The 18118-nt window shown below is 35.9% G+C and overlaps 2 protein-coding genes across 4 annotated transcripts; both read left to right on the top strand.

Annotated features, from left to right (window-relative positions):
- Positions 1–204: 204 nt before the first annotated feature.
- On the top strand, positions 205–14081 carry LOC109583160 (flocculation protein FLO11-like). 3 transcript variants are annotated; one of them, XM_019998376.1, is made up of 10 exons: positions 205–452; positions 6097–6432; positions 10481–10780; positions 10912–10982; positions 11638–11863; positions 11958–11969; positions 12727–12831; positions 12976–13035; positions 13193–13359; positions 13473–14081. In XM_019998376.1, the coding sequence occupies exons 1-10, from the start codon at positions 332–334 to the stop codon at positions 13746–13748; spliced, it is 1674 nt and encodes a 557-aa protein (XP_019853935.1). In that variant the 5' UTR covers positions 205–331; the 3' UTR covers positions 13749–14081. The 3 variants fall into 3 exon arrangements, with proteins under 3 accessions (XP_019853935.1, XP_019853936.1, XP_019853934.1); XM_019998377.1 differs by lacking the exon at positions 12976–13035; XM_019998375.1 differs by having other exon boundaries at positions 12727–13035.
- Positions 14082–15046: 965 nt separating this feature from the next.
- LOC109583167 (uncharacterized) lies at positions 15047–17792 on the top strand. Its single transcript, XM_019998393.1, has 4 exons — positions 15047–15121; positions 15172–15252; positions 15629–15800; positions 15895–17792. The coding sequence occupies exons 1-4, from the start codon at positions 15092–15094 to the stop codon at positions 17772–17774; spliced, it is 2163 nt and encodes a 720-aa protein (XP_019853952.1). The 5' UTR covers positions 15047–15091; the 3' UTR covers positions 17775–17792.
- The last annotated feature ends 326 nt before the right edge of the window (positions 17793–18118 follow it).

Here is an 18118-nt window from a genome sequence, read left to right as displayed (position 1 = left end):
TGCCAAAATAGCTATAAAAGACTCTTGACTTGATTGGTCCTGTTTACTTGAATACATTTTCTGATTTTTTAATCAAGGTTTGGGATCAAGAATATTATTATTGAATAGGCGGTTAAAAACGCGGGAAGGTTGGGTCTAAAGTGCAGTGGAATAAAAGGCAAGCATATAAAAGCGCATGTGCGTGTCAAGTCATCAGGTAACTTTGTATCATTGATTGTGTCTCTGAAGAGATTTTGTCTCTCGCAGGAGAAAGCCTTCTTTATCTCTCTCGTTGGTTCTTTTGCTTTGGAGCTCACCCCTCGATCTCTCTCGTTCTTTGTGCCCTAGTAAGATGATGACCCGATTCATTACTCCTCACTCAATGTGGAGAAAGAGATGGAATTTCACTCCTCTCGCCTCTCTGGTTGTCCTCTCCCTCCTGATATGCAGGGCTGAGCAGCTGAGTTTTGCTGGTAAGTAAGAGATGGGAGCTTCTGATGAGGAGTAGGTGTGAAAAGTTAGCTATTTGTGTCACCTATCACCTCCTACTATCTGTAGACCCCATTGTGATCCACAACCTGATAACTTTCTATGAGAATAGAGATTAAGTGCACCTGATAATGCATTATTAACAAAATGAGCTGATTTTCCAACCATTCACAGCCCAGCTTAACATTGAAGGAATGTAGCCCTATGTATACATTATACTCAGCATTCATAATATTATTTGAATCTGATATAGTGCATATAAACTGCATGCAATGATAACCTCTCATCCTGTTCCAAGCACGGTAGAGCTGCTTCTTGTCTGGTACATTAATACTCATTACTGAGTAGGCCCTCCAATGAATTGTTTTTAGTTCCATGGAGCACAGATGTGTCGCATTCTTTGTGTGTCTGGTATCTTTGTGGATCATTGACTATGCACTGTAATTTGCTATTGTACTCTATTTCTGGCACAATCCATCTCTATTTCTCTCTCATTTTCTTTCTTAGTATGTACATGTAGTATGTGTATTTGTTATTTGATGCCTTATGTGAAAGCTATACATGCTGTACATACATGTACATGTAATTATTATTAGCATCTTTTAATAATCAATTTCAATATTGTTATTATTGTTATTTAATTGCCAGCAGCAGCGGTGATGATTGATGCTTAGATTAAGTTCGTCTTTCGGTATCTGTGTTTATAAGTTGTTACCCTCCAAGTTACGTTTCAGTTTGATTGCTATCTAATGAATGTGTCAAGTGAAGTAGACATTACCAAAGGCGACATTAAGCCTCTCATGTGCCTTGATAGTAGTGCCCCTTAAAAGTGACAACAACAAAACCCCCTTTGTCTGTATTAAGAGACAAATAATCCATTTCTTAAGAGAGACTGTCTCTTGCTGTACTCACACATGCTGTGATAGTTCTACAGATTGTATGCAATCCTTTCATTGGATACTGACTCATTGTGTTATTATTTTGAAGGGGCTAGCTTGTTACAGTGTCATATTCTATGTATCTTAATGTCAGCATAATGTCAGCATATACCACAGTGCATTAATTGTATAGTACAGTGTATATTTATGTACGTTGTAGTTAGTATAGTATATGAATTAGTGAGTTTAACCTTGGCTCACCTTGTTATAATAAACGATTAAAGTTTCATTTTCCTTTTGTTAATATCACTCAATAATATCATTTGTTCATTGAGCTATTATAGTAACATGTAGCTATGAATTTCATGTCTAAATAGTAGAGGAGTCACCCTGCTATTAATATGCTATTTCTAATCTACATGTAATTAGTAGGGCTTTCTTTATGTTTCTTACAAATACATTTACATGATTGTTTATGTATTTGTGGTTTATGTAGTTATACTAATCCAAACAATCATTTGCTGTTGTTCATCAATGTTGGTATATTGTGTGGTACCATTGTTTGCATTGATGCCCTTTTTTGGAAATTATTGTGTTGTCACGTTTCAATGTATTTTTTAAAGAAACCTTAAGGAAAAGCTTTTTAAATGTACATATACGGTGTAATTAGTGATTTTATCAGCCTAATTTAAAACAAATTCTTATTTTCTTTATTGCCCATTTCTACATTTTGATATATATTTTCCATGTTTATGGAAAGCTGATACTTGTAGTAGAAAAGTTGTTACTATTGGCAACCTCATGTATTGTCACAGATGAGTGATTCAGACTATATTCATCATCATCTACTGTAGTGTCTATACTGCTTCTATGTCATCATATGCTGCTACTGCTGCTTGGGGGGGATTTTTGTGGTAGTAAAATAAATTATGAATTTTTGTGGGCCCTAATTTGTCCCTTAATCTAATTTAAGGTCAACTCCTATTCTTCTCTTGGGCTTTGCTTCTTGTCAACAGTGGACCAGGAAGCATGAGTCTTATTTGTTAATAGTAAATATATTGCGGTACACCTGTCACATTTCAATATGAAGTTGTCTCTCATCATTTGTCATAAAGCAATGCAATCTTTCATGTCTCTTCCTGTTTTGCAATGCTTGTGTTCATGAGTTGAGGTGATGCAGTGTGTCATATGTTATTTCTCTGTGAGTGGCTGACCTTGGTCACGTAATTACAGGATGTGCTTCATAATATTTTATTTTTAAATTCCATGCAGCCTTTGTGAGGGAAATGCACACAGCTACATGTATGCCTTACCCTAGCCCCTTAAATCACTTCATCCTAGTTTATAGTTTGTACATAGTTTTTATAGCTAGTGATTTTGGAATGATGTGCATGTACATAACTTGCATTGTAGTGAGTCTTTGAACACGTGTGCATGTTGTATATGAAAAGTTACTATTTTGTGAGATAGCTGGAATTTGCAGTCGCATTATATTTATGTATAGTTGTTATTATAAAGGGATTTAAAGGGAGGATTGGGGAATATATACACACATACACACCTTTCACTTGTATCACTATCATTTCTATAAATAGAATTATTAAACGTGTTTATAGTCCAACAATTAGAACAAACGATATTCTGTTTTCCACCCACTCTTTCCCTGCCATTCCTCTAAGCTACTCTGGCATGCACTCACGTGATATTTACAATGTAAATAAATACAATATTAATAGAATAAAGTTTGTGCATAAACTACATGTAGCTATACCATATCTATCATATATGTATGTTTACACGTGTAATGTACATGGGATTAATTGTGTTTACATGCACATGTGAGCCTGCTTGAGTCATGTTCTATTACTTGTAAAAATGGGGACATGTTCTTTGTTCTTTATTAGCTTTAAGACTTACAAGTGTGTGAAGAGACATCGTGTTACTTGGCAACGATACTTGTCTTGGCAGGGGCTATATTGGTTTATCTTTTTTAGTGTTGCTAAGTAAACGAGAGAGAGAGAGAGAGAGAGAGAGAATTAAAGCTAAGATTAAGGAGAGGAGAGAGGGAGAGTAAATGGGAAGGATTAACAATACATGGGCTGGAACATGCTAAACGTTATATGCCCTACAGCATATGTTTACTGTACATGTATATTTTGTATTGTTTGAGTGTGAAATTATAGCGACGCTTGGGATACGTGTGACTTTTATTTAGTCTGTCTCCTTTTAATTCATTCCCAACTTGTTTGACAACTTCTTTTGTTTGACTGTCAACAAAAACAGTGTAATTACAATCCTACATGTAGCTCAGACACATCAATAGCACAGACACTCTTGTTGTGTGGACGCTAGGGTCAATTGTCCCATTGGGTGTGTGTCAATTTATTTAATTTCCACCAGTTGATAGGTGATTAGTGGGACTGGATTTTGGGTCTGTTGTTAGCCACACCTCTTAAATCTTCTTTGAATATTGTAATTAATTCTTCATTATGCTGTCTCTGTGTATGTGTCATACTCCGTGGATGTTGTGTCTGGTTCATACTATACTGTACATGTACCAGTATTGCTCCATGTACTTTGCATACAATATGCATGTAGTAGCTACAGTGTACACGTGCATGTATGTGCGTGTGCTTATAGACTGAATGCTGGTGCATTATTTGTACTTTATAAGTGTCAATCAGTGTGTCTGTCTGTAACATACACATCCTCTTGATTCATTAGCTGCGTGAGCATTCACTATCCGCTGGTAGCTTTATAGAATTTAGCTAGTATACAGCTTTAAGACGTCATGTACGTTGTACAATACTGGCTGCTGTTTCTTTTAATAGTACAGTAGTAGTAGTAGTGTACTCTATGTAGTACAAATGTAGGAAGTCACTGTTATACTGTATAATCCTGTTGGTTAATGAATGATGTCAATATTATGGTGTACATATGGATGCATGTGCTTCAATAATGAAACCAGTTCTATGGTTATACCATAAATGGACTCTATGAGGGTATTATATGTTATACATGTATATATATGTGTGTGTTCTGTAATGTTTGTTTTTTAATGCTTGGTCTTTTATTGTTCCATATGGAACTACTGACTAACTCAATCTACTTGTAATGGTAATACCATTGATCCATTGATTATTTTCCCTTCACTTTCTCTCTCCTTTGACTGATCTCATTGTTTATTTTTGTCTCACTAAATCCAGCAATTGTTTATTGACCCTGGACATGAGAGAAGAGAGAGGGGGAGTTGTTCCTAATGGAGTTGTTTATGTTATTATAAGCTGTACATGTGTATATGAGGAGAGTGTATGTCCAATGGACCTTTTACTGTGTTTGGTTAAAGTCTTCGCATGTATGCATTGATTAATGATTCATCACATATCCACATGCTCTCCATGTTGTGTTTTGATATGATCTTAATTATATCATATATAGTACATTGTGTATTGTGGCCCTTGTGACATCCTCTCTCTCTTTGGGTGTCATTCTTTTTTGGTTGGATGTGTCTGCAGTATTATAGATAATTCTCTCTTTATAAATCTCTCTCTCCTTTATCTCTTCCTCCTTTCCTTATGGTTAATTATGGTCTAGCTCATGCATTCTCTATCTTCCTTTAATTACATCTTTTGTATGTCTTATTCTTTACTAGATTTCTCTTTCCTCCTCTTGACTCCACCACAACTGGATATTGTAATCCTACTTCTCTGTCTCTCCTCTTTTCCTTCATCCATCCTTTCTGTGTGTATACATGTATTTCTTGTTTTAGTATAAATTTCCTTTGCTCCTAGTCTTGTTTCTCTCCTGATAATATCCACTAGTCCTTTCAGGTACAGCCTACATGACTCCCAGTCCAATAATCACTGATAACACCACCAGCTGCTATTAGTTCCATGTACGCTACAACATGTAGTGTAATGGCTATCACAGATATATTTATGTTTATGACCTAGCTAATATATGTACATGTATGCTACCTTAATGCTTATGTACAATGTACCTGTACCATATATCGTTGCTACATGTACCTGCTCCTCTAAGATGCACATATGCTTTACATGTGTTTCTGTTTAGTTCGTTCTGCGTTATCCATGTACGATATATCTTAATTTTGCTTTGGGAGTTAAAGTGTTGTACTACCTTCACACGCACAAGAGCAGCTGTGATAAAATGGAATGCCGAGAAACTATATATTCCGCCTTCTTTGTCACAATTGTGAATTTGCTATTTCAAAACTCACTCACTCTCTCTCTCTAGTCACTATCATCAATAAATGTGATAGTCTGTTTAATTTTTTCTCTAAGTCAACAGACAGCTGCATATGTTTCTACAATACCTTTTAGCTCTAATTTGGTGTAGCTATGGTAACACTTGCCTGTGTACTAGTTACAGTATGTACAATCCATTATGAACTGTAGTGTCAGTTCTTGGATTTGTAGTACATTTGATGGCAGTATTTATTACAGCATGTTCTGTACTAGTTGTTATGAATGGGATTAATAGCTGTGGCATAATTCTTATAATTCTTGTCATTTAATGTTTGAACAGCTGTATGATCCAATGGTGTCATAATGTCATTAAAATGGACTGATTTTTTATGGTCTTACACATGTAGTAGGTTCATGTACATCGTAATTGTAAGATTTGGGGTCACCTCTGAAGTCTGAGTAGTGTTGAGTCTGAAGCAATGTGTTAATTATTTCTAAGTGATTTATTTAATATCTCTCTCCTCCCTCCCTCTCTCTCTCAGGTTATCAAGATATAACACTGACATCTGTCCCCAAGCCTCTCTACACTGTTAACTCTAGGATCACTGAAATGCCCTGCACTGCTAGTGGCCACTTAATAGCAACAGGAGCTAATGTGTCTCTGGATGTCGTGTTCTTTAGGAATGAGTCTCCATTGTTGAATAAATACAACACACCAGCCAGACACCATTACATGACCGATGATGGTGTCACTGTTACTGGATTGATCATCTCTCCCACTACACTGGAGGATAATGGAGTTCTCTTCAAGTGTCAGGTCTTCATTAATAATCAACTGGTCAATGTGTCCAGCCCTCAAGTGTCTCTCATTGTAGCAGGTGAGGGAGGGAGAGAGTGCAGTTATAGTTTCATGTACATGTACATGTATATACATGTACTTGTAATTTGTGCATGTCTTCTTCTCTCGCTGTAATGCATGCCCTGCGGCTATACATGTACATGTACATGTACATGTACATGTGCATGTCTGTCTATATTAAAGTCATTAATTTTGAGTGTTTTTTGTTGATATTATTATTCGATTTGTTTATTTTTTGCAATATTTTTTGTTATTTAATCCTTTCAACTGACTGCTACTCCCACATCTTATTTGCTGTGATTTGTTATTTCGAGCCTTTCGAGCTATTGATATACTCTATTACAATCTTATGCCTTTGTTATGTTCTTAATGGCTATTTAACCACCTGCGCTTGTCGTCTTGTCTTTGTTTAAAATCATTTTTATTCTATAATGATAATTGTAAGAATCAGTGTACTATTACTGGGTATACTCCTCCACTTTATTTCTATCCAGCAATTTGATTTATAGCTATTAGCGTGACTCAGTGGAGCAATAGAATGGTGTTTACTACTCCTCTACAATAAAGTGATTGGAAAACACTAAACTTTATTGTTCAGTGCATTATAATAATGCAGTCTCTGCTGTGCCACAACCGCACATACTCATAAACAGTTTTTCTTAACCTCAAACTTCTCAACTTCCATTTTGCTTTCTCTCTCCCCCTCCTTCTCTCTCTCTTTGTCTTGTTTGTCACAAGATTATACTAATCTAGTTGTGGTTTTGTGATAATTGTTTGTGTCTACCTTCATTAGTGAATGGTCTTGTTTTGTGCTGTGTTCAATGACCTTATATAGACAGGAGAGAGTAGGAAAAAAAGAAGAAGGAAATGATTTTATTGTATACATGTAGTTGTAACTGGAGCACTTTAGGAGCAGCTGCATATTTTTATTTGAAATTTGTTGGATGTTTGTCATAATTGTGGGCAGATTGTTTTCTTTATTGTTTGTATTTATTTCTGATATTATTCTTATTGCTGTGTTCCTGCAATAATCTCTCCCTCTCTCTCACTCTTCCTTCATGTGTGCATATGTACACTGGCATGCAGCATGTACATGTATGTACTTAACAATACTTACTGTGCACTTAATACTGTCACTGTCCCATTTAAATAAGAATTGCATTCTTCCTGGGAATTAAATATCCTATTCTCCATCTGTTTCTGCCCTCATTCTTTCCCTCACTCAGTCGATTAGTCTCCACTCCACTGCTCCACTATTGCACTAGCTGTTTCTAAGTTTCTTGTGTCAACCATTTCTAAGGGTTGATTTACCTCAATGACCTGAATTGAACCTCTTTGTGCTTGGGCCTACTCTCTGATGTTATCCTATACTTTTAGTGGGTGGGTCATGCTAGAGGCTTCACCAGCTGTAACACCTGTGACACTGTATGGTAATAACTGTATGTAGCTGTGGTCCTGTGCTTAAAATAATAGAAAACAACTAACACCTGGGCATACACATGTAACCTACCTGTACACAACAAGTATATCCTACTGTTTGTACACTGTAGCCACTAATAGAATGTGAGGACTAACTTAATAAGCATTGACCCTGCCTGACCTATAGCTCATATTGTGCATTGAATTGTCTTCCTTGTATAGTAATACCCTCATCCACTCTTAGCAATACATGTACATGCTGTATATCCTACATGTACATTTCTTACAGTATTACATGTATATTGTATTACTGTTGTGTTTTGTGTATTTTAAGTATTTCTTAGTAATTGTTTTAACCTATAAGACTACATGTACATGTACATAATTGATGATTATTGAATAGCATATTGCATTAGTCCTAGACTATAATAACCATTGGACAGGACTAACTTGTTTAACTGGTGCATGTATAAAACTATAAACTATAATATTACATGTATGTCACATTATGTCATGTGTAGTATTACTGATAAGACAATTGGTATTATTATGTCACTCCCTGTATAAACTGACTGGCTTTTGATGTCACTCTTTATCTCTCTAGTATAGACAAACGTCATATCATTTGTCCACCTCCCTATCTACTAATGACTATCATATTACTTGAAAAACCTTTGTAGTTGTTATGTTTTTAAAGGTTTTAACCCTCGCCCCCCCCTCTCTCTCTCTAACCCGTCTCTCTCTTCTAACTTCAACATGTATACTAACTAGTTACTGCCTTTAGTTGCTCTGTTATTTTAGATCCACTGCCTTGCTTATAGCTCATTATCTCATTGCTGTAATGTAGTTAGTTATTCACTGTGGTGCTTGTAATGAATGTCCTCATATGCAAAAGAATTTTAATGTTAAATGACGAAAAGTTCATGTACATCCATTAATGCATCACTTGAAATTATTATTTTGTAATTACATGATGCGTCTCCTCTCTTGAGAGATGAAGGAGTTTCCTCTAGTTCATTGGGAAGGGAATATACAATGTACATGTACATACATGTTTATACAGCCTACTTGTCTCCTTTAAACTCATTGAGATGGTAATATACATGTACCTACTCAATTAAAATACCTGGTCAATTCACTTTCCTTGCATTCGTGAGTAGGAGTTTACTCCTTTTTAACTCTCTTGATGTTGGTAGCTATATAATCTTTTTTCGCTGGAATAAGACCCATCATTTTGAAACTTTTATTGCACATGCTGACCTTTATAGTTATGTGTATTTAGTTTAATCTTTACTGCCCTCTTTCTATGACACACAAAGTCACACACTCTCCTTATTAGTCTCTGCTTATTATACATAATTTATAGAATTACTGCAATTGTGGTTAAAGCTCTCAATACCCATTGCCATGATATTAAAGATTATTTTATTAATGCTTATCTTCTAACGACCAAATCTAATAAGTATTAATTGGCAGTCAGACACTCTTACGCTTTCATGTCCTTGTTGTCCAGTATATAGTTCTTAGTTTTGACAGATGTGCTTAGTCCGAGCTCAAGTGTACATGTACATGTACATGAAAGCGTGTACATGTACATGATGTCATTAATTTTATGGTTCAGCCTTGGAGGTTTTCTCTAAAGATACCGCTTTGCTTTACGGGTCAAACCTCAGCCCTCCTGGCAGGTGTCCTATTTTTAATATTGGATCACCTACGTTGAAATACTTGGTGAGATTCTCCCTCTGGTGTGGGTCCCTTGTTTCCTAGCAACACCACAGTGTCTGATTGCTTGTACTAACATTGGGTTCTTGTCCTTCAGGTGTGTCAATGCGTCACTTGTTGAGTCTTTCTATTCCTCTTTGTCATATTGTGGCCAGTTAGTTGTAATAATCTTGTGGGTATAGCATCTGGCCTTTATTGGGTACATAATCATAAATTATATTATTAATAGTAGATGTACATGTATATCAGAATGTGTACATGTACATGTACACATATTGCGCATGCATAAAATAGATGTTGTACATGTACATGTACATGTATATCTAGTTCCCACCATTTGTGGTGCAGTCTACCAGCCAGTCAATGTTCTCAGCCACTTCTTTGTAGTTATACATGTACACGTACTGTGTGTGTATGTGTGGTTAGTTCTTGTTTGATTCTGTTATTCTGTCTGGTGCATGTCTTTTTCTTTTATATTTTGTTTATTCCTCAGTTCATTCAAAGGGTAACCCACTAATACATTATCCTCTGAAGTGGTTAAATGATCCTCCTACAGTATTACAGCACAGTCCAACTTTTATTGATTCAGTGCACTAGTCTATGCGACTTTGCTGTGTGCATGTTCCTGTTTGTCTCTGAGTTTTTCCTTTTTTGTGTGTTTGTATGTAATTAATCCTCCCTTTGTCATGCAAGGGAAATACTTTGAGGCTTTTACATCATATTACATGTACATGTACATGTACAGGTACATGCAGTGTGTAAATACTACATGTACATGTACAATTGTATGCTGCATGTACTTTTAAAAATAGCTGCCATCTTGGAAAATCCTATACATGTACATTTATGCATCTATCCTGCTGCCTATATAATAAAATTTAGTGATAGAATATTATATTAAATATGTTCTCTTTATTTCTCTTTAGATGGTAGGCCCCCAGCAATCCCCCTCCAGGTATCATCAGTTACAGTTCAGTCAGTAACCTTACAATGGAGTGCCCCTCTATTGCCTAGTGATGGCCCTGTCCTTCACTACACTGGTTACCTCTATGATGATGATGGTAGCACTGTCCTATCAGTATTTAATATCAGTGGGAACTCATCGAGTGCTACATACAGTGGTCTATTGCCTGATAGGCAGTATCGTGTTACAGTGGTTGCTGTCAATGACTATGGTAATGGTAATGTGTCTACACCGATATCTTTTAGGACATCACAATCAAGCCGTAAGTCAACACATTTACTTTTAAACTTTTTAATCTACATGTATAATGATCTGTATACATGAATGTACATGTACAAGTACATGTATTAATATTTATTTATTCTCCCCCTCTCTCTCTCTCTCTCATTACAGAGGCTCCTGCTCCAACTGCTCTCTCATTCACACTGTTAGCTGGTAATGGTAACTTGGAAATTGGTTGGGACGTAAGTCAATCTATCAATAATTTGTTGTTCTTTGTTTTTTTATAATTACTATTAATTTTTTTAATAATTAAGTTATTAATGCAATCAATTCTCTGATAGATATTTAGTGCATGATGTAGTGCATTAATTGTAAGGATATACTGCATTTCCGTATATTCACTAATCTATTCTTTGTACACACATAAAAGAGTAACTTGTAGTGGCATTTACACACATGCACACGCACACACTTGCAGTAATTACTATTGTAGCAGTCATACTATAATTGTATTCTTAGTCACATTACATGTAAATGTATATTGTATTGTGCACTTGTTGTGCATGAGATCAAAGTTAACATCAAAGACTGTTTTCCTTTCTCATCATTTCTAAACTATTTTTATTAGTTCTTATTCAAAGGTGGGGCTTGTATCGACTCCTTTCTGTAATGATATTCGCTAATATTTATTTTTGAGTGTAGCTAATCAGAAACCCCATCAATGTATGCGTTTATAAATTGGCTTCAAAGTGGCTTTAAAATATTTATGCAGCTGCACTGGGGTGACTTGATTAATTTAGTCCTGTATGTATATCTTTCTTCTCCCCACAAATTTGATAATATCACACTTGAGCTACACTGTACATGCATCATTATTGTTTGTCTCTCTTCTCTTAGAAGCCAGTTATCAACAGCTATGATACCACTTACCCTATCACTCACTACATAGTTCAGCACAAGCTCTATTCTTCACCATCCTTTATTACTGAGAATACGCCGGATAATTCCACACTCTCTTTCCGTCTCCAAAGTCTCACTATTGGTTCTGTGTACGTCTTTAAAGTCACTCCTTTTAATTATGGGTCTGGCACTCCTAACAGTATTGAGAAGACTTTTACAATGAGTACGTTATACCTTTGAAATATTTTGCAACAATATTTATATCTTTCTTTTCTCTCTATTTCTCTTTGCTTTCCCTTCTCCTTTTCTTCCAATAGCTGAACCAAATAGTAAGTGATGTTGTGTTATGTGCATGTACTTGATGTTTGATGTACTTGCAATTGTTTTATGTCATTCGTGTTGGACAGGGTTTCCCACAAAGCATGCTAAGTGCATGAGCTAAACAGCATGCACTTTTGAGCAACTCTAAAATTCAATTTTAATTTAAATCAGCTCACTTTCTATGCAACATATAACATGCACTTGTACCAAAAATTGTAATAGTGAAGGATTTTTTCCATTTTAATTTTGGCAAAATTTGGCCCAAGACCCAATACAGGGACTTTGGCCAGATTTTTGAGCATTTTAAAAAATTCATAAGAAATCCAATTTTGATTGGAATTAACTGAAACTTTCTACACAACTAAAGTACAGTGTATCAAAAATTGCACTAATAGTAAATGATGTTTTTTTTGAAATTAAGAAAGTACTGGCAAGGTGCTGAGCACTATCCTGATTACCAAAATGATGTGGGAGAACCTGCTGCTTGTACTCAACGTTTCATGTACTTGCAGTTGTTTGTTATTTACAATGCATCATGCATACTTGCACAGTGTAGGAGTATATTGTATGCTTGTAACATGTATTANATTAATGTACATGTACATGCTTTATGTGGAACACACACAAACTGATTCATGCACATTGTGTCTTAGTTTTTATGTTTGTGTGTCCATTCGTCTGTTAGCCATCTGTCAGTTTGTCCATTGTCTGTGCAACATATTACATGCTCTAGTGTCCTAACAATCTCTCTCTCTCCTTACACAGCTATTGCTTCATCAACAGCAACACCACACACTACACCAACCACCACTAGCTCACTCACTACCAGCTCAGTTGCACCTAGTTCCACTCACTCCACCACATCCACAGGTAGCATCATCATAGCTAGCTCCGAAAGCACAACAACGCATACTTCTAAAGTGTCTAGTCAGGCCACGCCTACAAGCACCACACCTGCCACCACACTTGCATCTCATTCAACATCAAGTTACACTTCCTCTTTTATTAATTCAGTTAGTGCCACGCGTAGTTCCTCTTCGACCCTCTCTCCCTCAGTAGAAGCTACTACTGATAGTAAGCATAAGTGTCTTATCTCATTCTGTCTGTGTACGTCTTATAATATACAGATGATGTGTGTAATGGTGAACTGATATCACCATTGGGTAGATACATGTATGTAGGACTTTAGTTTAGTTTTATTCACTTTTACTCTCTCCATCTCTTTCTTCAGGTTATTCTGGTGGTTCTGATGATTTTAGCAATAAAGCGATCGTGCTGGCTAGTGCTGTGATAGCATCAATAATTCTAATTGCAATCGTCATAATAGCTGTCATACTTGTTGGATTCTGTTTCTATACTAATAGAAGAAAGCATGGAGATGTTAACCTTTCTGTAGCGGTAAGGGGAAAAGAGAGTGTGTGTACATTGTATGTGAAGATAATGAGAGAGTGAGTGAGTGACAGAGTTCTCCAAAGCCCCAATTTATTAATGACTCTTTGTGTAATCAATAGGCAACTTGGCCTGAAAGACGGCCATCAAACATAAAGAGAAGCGGAAGTAAAGACAGTTCAATCAAAGGGTCCTCTCTCTCAGGCAGCATCAGTCACAGTCTCTCGTCAGATCAAGACTTACCATCCATTCATATGAATGGTCCACTGAGTCACACATCATCAAGCAATGTACCATCTGATTCACCATCGAGTCATAAGACTGACACTGACCTTAGGAGCATTGAAGAGCTCTCTGAAGATGAGATAGATGAGAAGCCAGTGACCACAGAAGTATAGGAGCTACATCTAGAGGCCATAATGACACCCCGCCCTTCATTGACCCATCTTTCTCTAGATGATATGTAAATTTGCCGTTATCACTGACTTTCACACTATCTGTCCTCTTCTCTCTCTCTTTTTACACCCTCAACTCATTAACTCCTCTCTCTCTCTCTCTCTCTCTCTCTCTCTAAACTTAACTAGTGAACATAAAACAATTTTTAAATTCTTCTTGTTTGTATCATATACTTAATAATACAGTATGTTTATTATGTACATGTACATATTTTTGTGTGTCTGTGTTATATTATTTTTGTATCATAACGATTTGATGTATTTCAAAACTGTGAACTTGTTTCTTAGTAGTTTGTTGTGTTGTGTGATATGATAGTGTGTGTCTTTATTATGTACAGACAATAATTATTATTACATTTTAATAAAACTATTTTCAAAATTTACTAAATATTGAATTAACACTACTGTGGAGCAGCAAAGTTTTGCATATGCATGTACATAAAGTACATTATTCCTTCCTAAATGCTGTTCACAAAAATTAATTTTTGTGTGCACTTCTTTCCATCAACTGAGACTAATACCCTTTCCTTATTTTAATATTATTAACCAGCCAATTTAGGATGAGCCAGACTAAATTGCATGCATACTTGATCTAAAATGACAAACCATTAGATATGTCCTAAATTTTAAAAGATAGAAAGGGCAATCACTAAATTTCATGTAAAAACTTAAATAGATCTATGTCCTATAAATGTTTTTTTTACTAAAAGCTAATAAAATTTAGGACATACTGTATGTGCTGATTTTTTTTTACTATCATACTTGAGTAAATGAAAAAATGATGAAACTCTATAATGCATGTATCTATACTTTAATATTTAATCTTATAATGTTATCTATGATATGGCTTTTTACCATTGCATCTATTATTTACGCTTTTTACTATATCCATAGATATTAGAGTCAAAGAGTTAACTCCTTTAAACGTCTAATTATTCTTTTTTGATAACAAAATAACTGAATACTTAATATATGTACAATGTACATCACGTACTTTAACTCTAATCATTGTCTATGCTAGTATGCCATAAATAATAAAGTAAACTAATACTTTCATTTGCTATCTATAACATGAACTAGGTAACAAACATGAACCATAAGTCTGAGTAAACTATGGTATCATGTGCATGAATAGATACCACGCCCAATTTTTGATTGGTTAAGGTTCATTCGATAATTAATATGGTTCGATTGCGCAGTAGTGCATTGCCCGCCCATATTCAGATTGTGGTTCTACCTTGTGCTTAGCTCGGTGCTTAGGGTTCCTTTTGGCTGGTTCATCTACTATGACTTCGGCAATCAGCTCCATAATATTAGTGAGACATCCAGAATTTTCTGTTTATGGTTATTTATTTTATATATCTAGCTATGGTTTCTTTTCTGGTGTAAATCTGCTAACGGAGTTGCAGATAAAATGTCATCTGCTGTTTGCACAAATCCTTCATTGGTATGGTATTATTATTATTTTTGTATAACGAGAAATTTTTATGGCACACAAATTTCGCAAATTATCCAAAAATCTATTTCGTGGTTTTAATTTTTATGATTTTCTGACTTTCAACCAGTTGAACCAATTTTTGTGGACCTTATTTTCATAAATGTTTTAAAATCACGAAATTCACAAAAATTTTGGATTACAAAAGATTCTAGATAATACGGTTATAAAAATAGTATTAGTGTATAATTTAAAAATCAAAATTAGTCAATAGTTAACAAGAGTCAATAAAATGACCTAATCTTTATGATGGTTGTATGTCTAGTGGATGGAGCCCCTTAGTGTTTTACATTCTTGTAATTATTATTATATTTACTTATATTTATAGTGTTCTGTTACTTGTGGTGGTGGTTGCATGATCCAGTACTGCAGGTGTGAGGATCAGGCTGGTACTGCCTTAGCACTTTGTGGTAGTCAACCTTGCTGCTCTCTTGGAGATTTTGTCAATGGAAATAATCCTCTTTCATGTATACAGTGTAACATGCAAGCATGTCCTCCTGGTAAGTGCCTGTTGTGTTGTTGCTATTGTTATTATCAAGAGTACATAATATTTTATTATTTTTTGTTATTGTTATTTTTGTTTTTGTGGTTTAGGTGGACCTGCTTCTGTTAATGGGTTTATTCCTCATACAAGGACATTCACTCTTGTTGATGGTGTTACTGGAATGATAAATGTTACTACTACCAGTGATACAGCAAAGATTAGTATCAACATTAAAGTACCTAATCCAACTGGTTATTCTACACGCTTTGATACTATACTAATAGCTAATCAAGTACATAGAAGTGCCTCACAGATTTTCTCTGATGTTAGTTATGAAATTGTTAATGGAAAGGTTACCATCAATGGGCAGTCATTGCTAGCTGTTGGTCCTTTCGTAGCTGTTAGAACTATACCATCAACTGGTAGTTTTAGCTACGTAGGATCAGCAGGTGTATATCAGCTAGGCCCTGGATCTGGAGTGGCTGCATTCTCTGGATTCCCGACCTATTACTATGTATCACCACTTGGTCACCTGTATCAGTATTCTGGGTCTAAAGCCACGAGAGACAAAGCACCAGGGAAGGTGTTTGTTAGAGTGAACCCAGTACGGAATGAACGGTTAATAATGACATCAGAGAATCCTTTCATTACTAAACAGTTAAGCAAATTATCTGGTGCTGCTATAAGTATAGAGCCTGTTGGTGGAGGGACGGCTATTCGTTTCACGTTTAAGAGGCTTTTCACCAGTAATGCTTTCATGGTGACATCATCTACTTCTTTAAATACAAATGTATCATCACCAAGCAGTTATACTGGTAACACACTAACAGTTGGTAGCATGACATACAATAACATTGACACTGTCCTCCTAGCTGGTGAAGGCTTTGAACAATACAAAAGCGCCAGCAATGAAGCAACTACCTTTGTGGACTATGACTCATTTTTTATCAATGGTCGTAATGCTGTGTTTTCAACCAGCCCCAGGGTCACTGCTATGATTAGAGAGGGTCAGACGTTTCTAGCTGGAGGTGGCATATCCCAAGCTGCCTTTACAGTTGATGGTAATAGAATAAAGTATGCTGGTGTCACTGTTTTTACTCTTAATTCTGGTTTTACAAGTACCGATATCAATGGACCTGGGCTGATATCATATGACAGCCAGGAGTTCACAGGTAGTGTAACCAATACTGGCATTGAGTCATTTGCTTATGATATTGGAAATATAGTTGGTATGGCATTTAATGGTAATGCAATAATAGCTTTCTCTTCTGACACAAAAGTTAGACTATACACATCTGGTTCTGAGGCTTTTGCTACTAGTTCACAAGCATTAATTAACAATATCTCAGCTGCTTCAATGCCTACTATAACACCAGAATCAACTGTGTATACTACAGTCCTTGGGCCAGGTAATACTGGAGTACTCCAATTGAATGGACGTAATGTAGTATCATTCACTGGATCAGCTGTGAATATGACACTGAGTGATGGAGACATTGTTAGTTACAATAGGGGGACCATCACAATCAATCCTTCTAATTCACGTGGTCCATTCACTGGTGTGTCCATGTTTACTTATGCTCCTAGTGGTCAGGATATTAGGCACTATAATCCTATAGCTAATGAGACCTTTAATGTTCACTCAAGCTACCAACTGGTAGTTGATGGCAATGGCAACACACTCCTAACTAATGATTGTAGAGTGAAAGGATTACTGACTAACCCACAATTTGCAGTCACTTTTAGCAACAGGGATGCTCAAGGTAACTTTTTTCTAATAATAGGAGGTAGCAATATAGAGATGATGGGTAGAAATACAGCACGTCATGAGGTACCTACTGGAAGTGCTGTAAGATTCCTGGGAATCCATTTTAGTGGTGTCATGAATGGTAATGCCATATTCGCTGGAGTGACAACAACTTTCATACGAACTTATTTTTCTGATGATACTGTACCAACCATTATATCAAGCACACCATCTTATATTTGATACGCTTATACTCCCTTTTATGTATATATAACTGGTAGTACTGTATTCATTACTGATAGAACCACTGTTGATGCTGCTATTGATAATCAATTAATGGAACCATCATCGACATCAACTCTGTTACTTACACCTATATCTTCATCAATACCTGTGACACCAACACCAACAGCTCCTCTTTTGACTACTGTTCCACTTACTACTGCTACTGTTTTACCTACATGTACTACTCTTCCACTTACTAAGGGCACAACTATAATAAAAGTTATTACTGATTTTGATGGCAATCCAATAGTCAGGGTTGGTGACATTAATATACTTTCATTGACAGGTAGTACACAACGTAA

Source organism: Amphimedon queenslandica, unplaced genomic scaffold (assembly GCF_000090795.2).
Source record: "Amphimedon queenslandica unplaced genomic scaffold, v1.1 AMPQUscaffold_13322, whole genome shotgun sequence".
In the NCBI taxonomy this organism is placed as follows: Eukaryota; Metazoa; Porifera; class Demospongiae; order Haplosclerida; family Niphatidae; genus Amphimedon; species Amphimedon queenslandica.
This window is presented reverse-complemented; position numbering and strand designations above follow the sequence as displayed.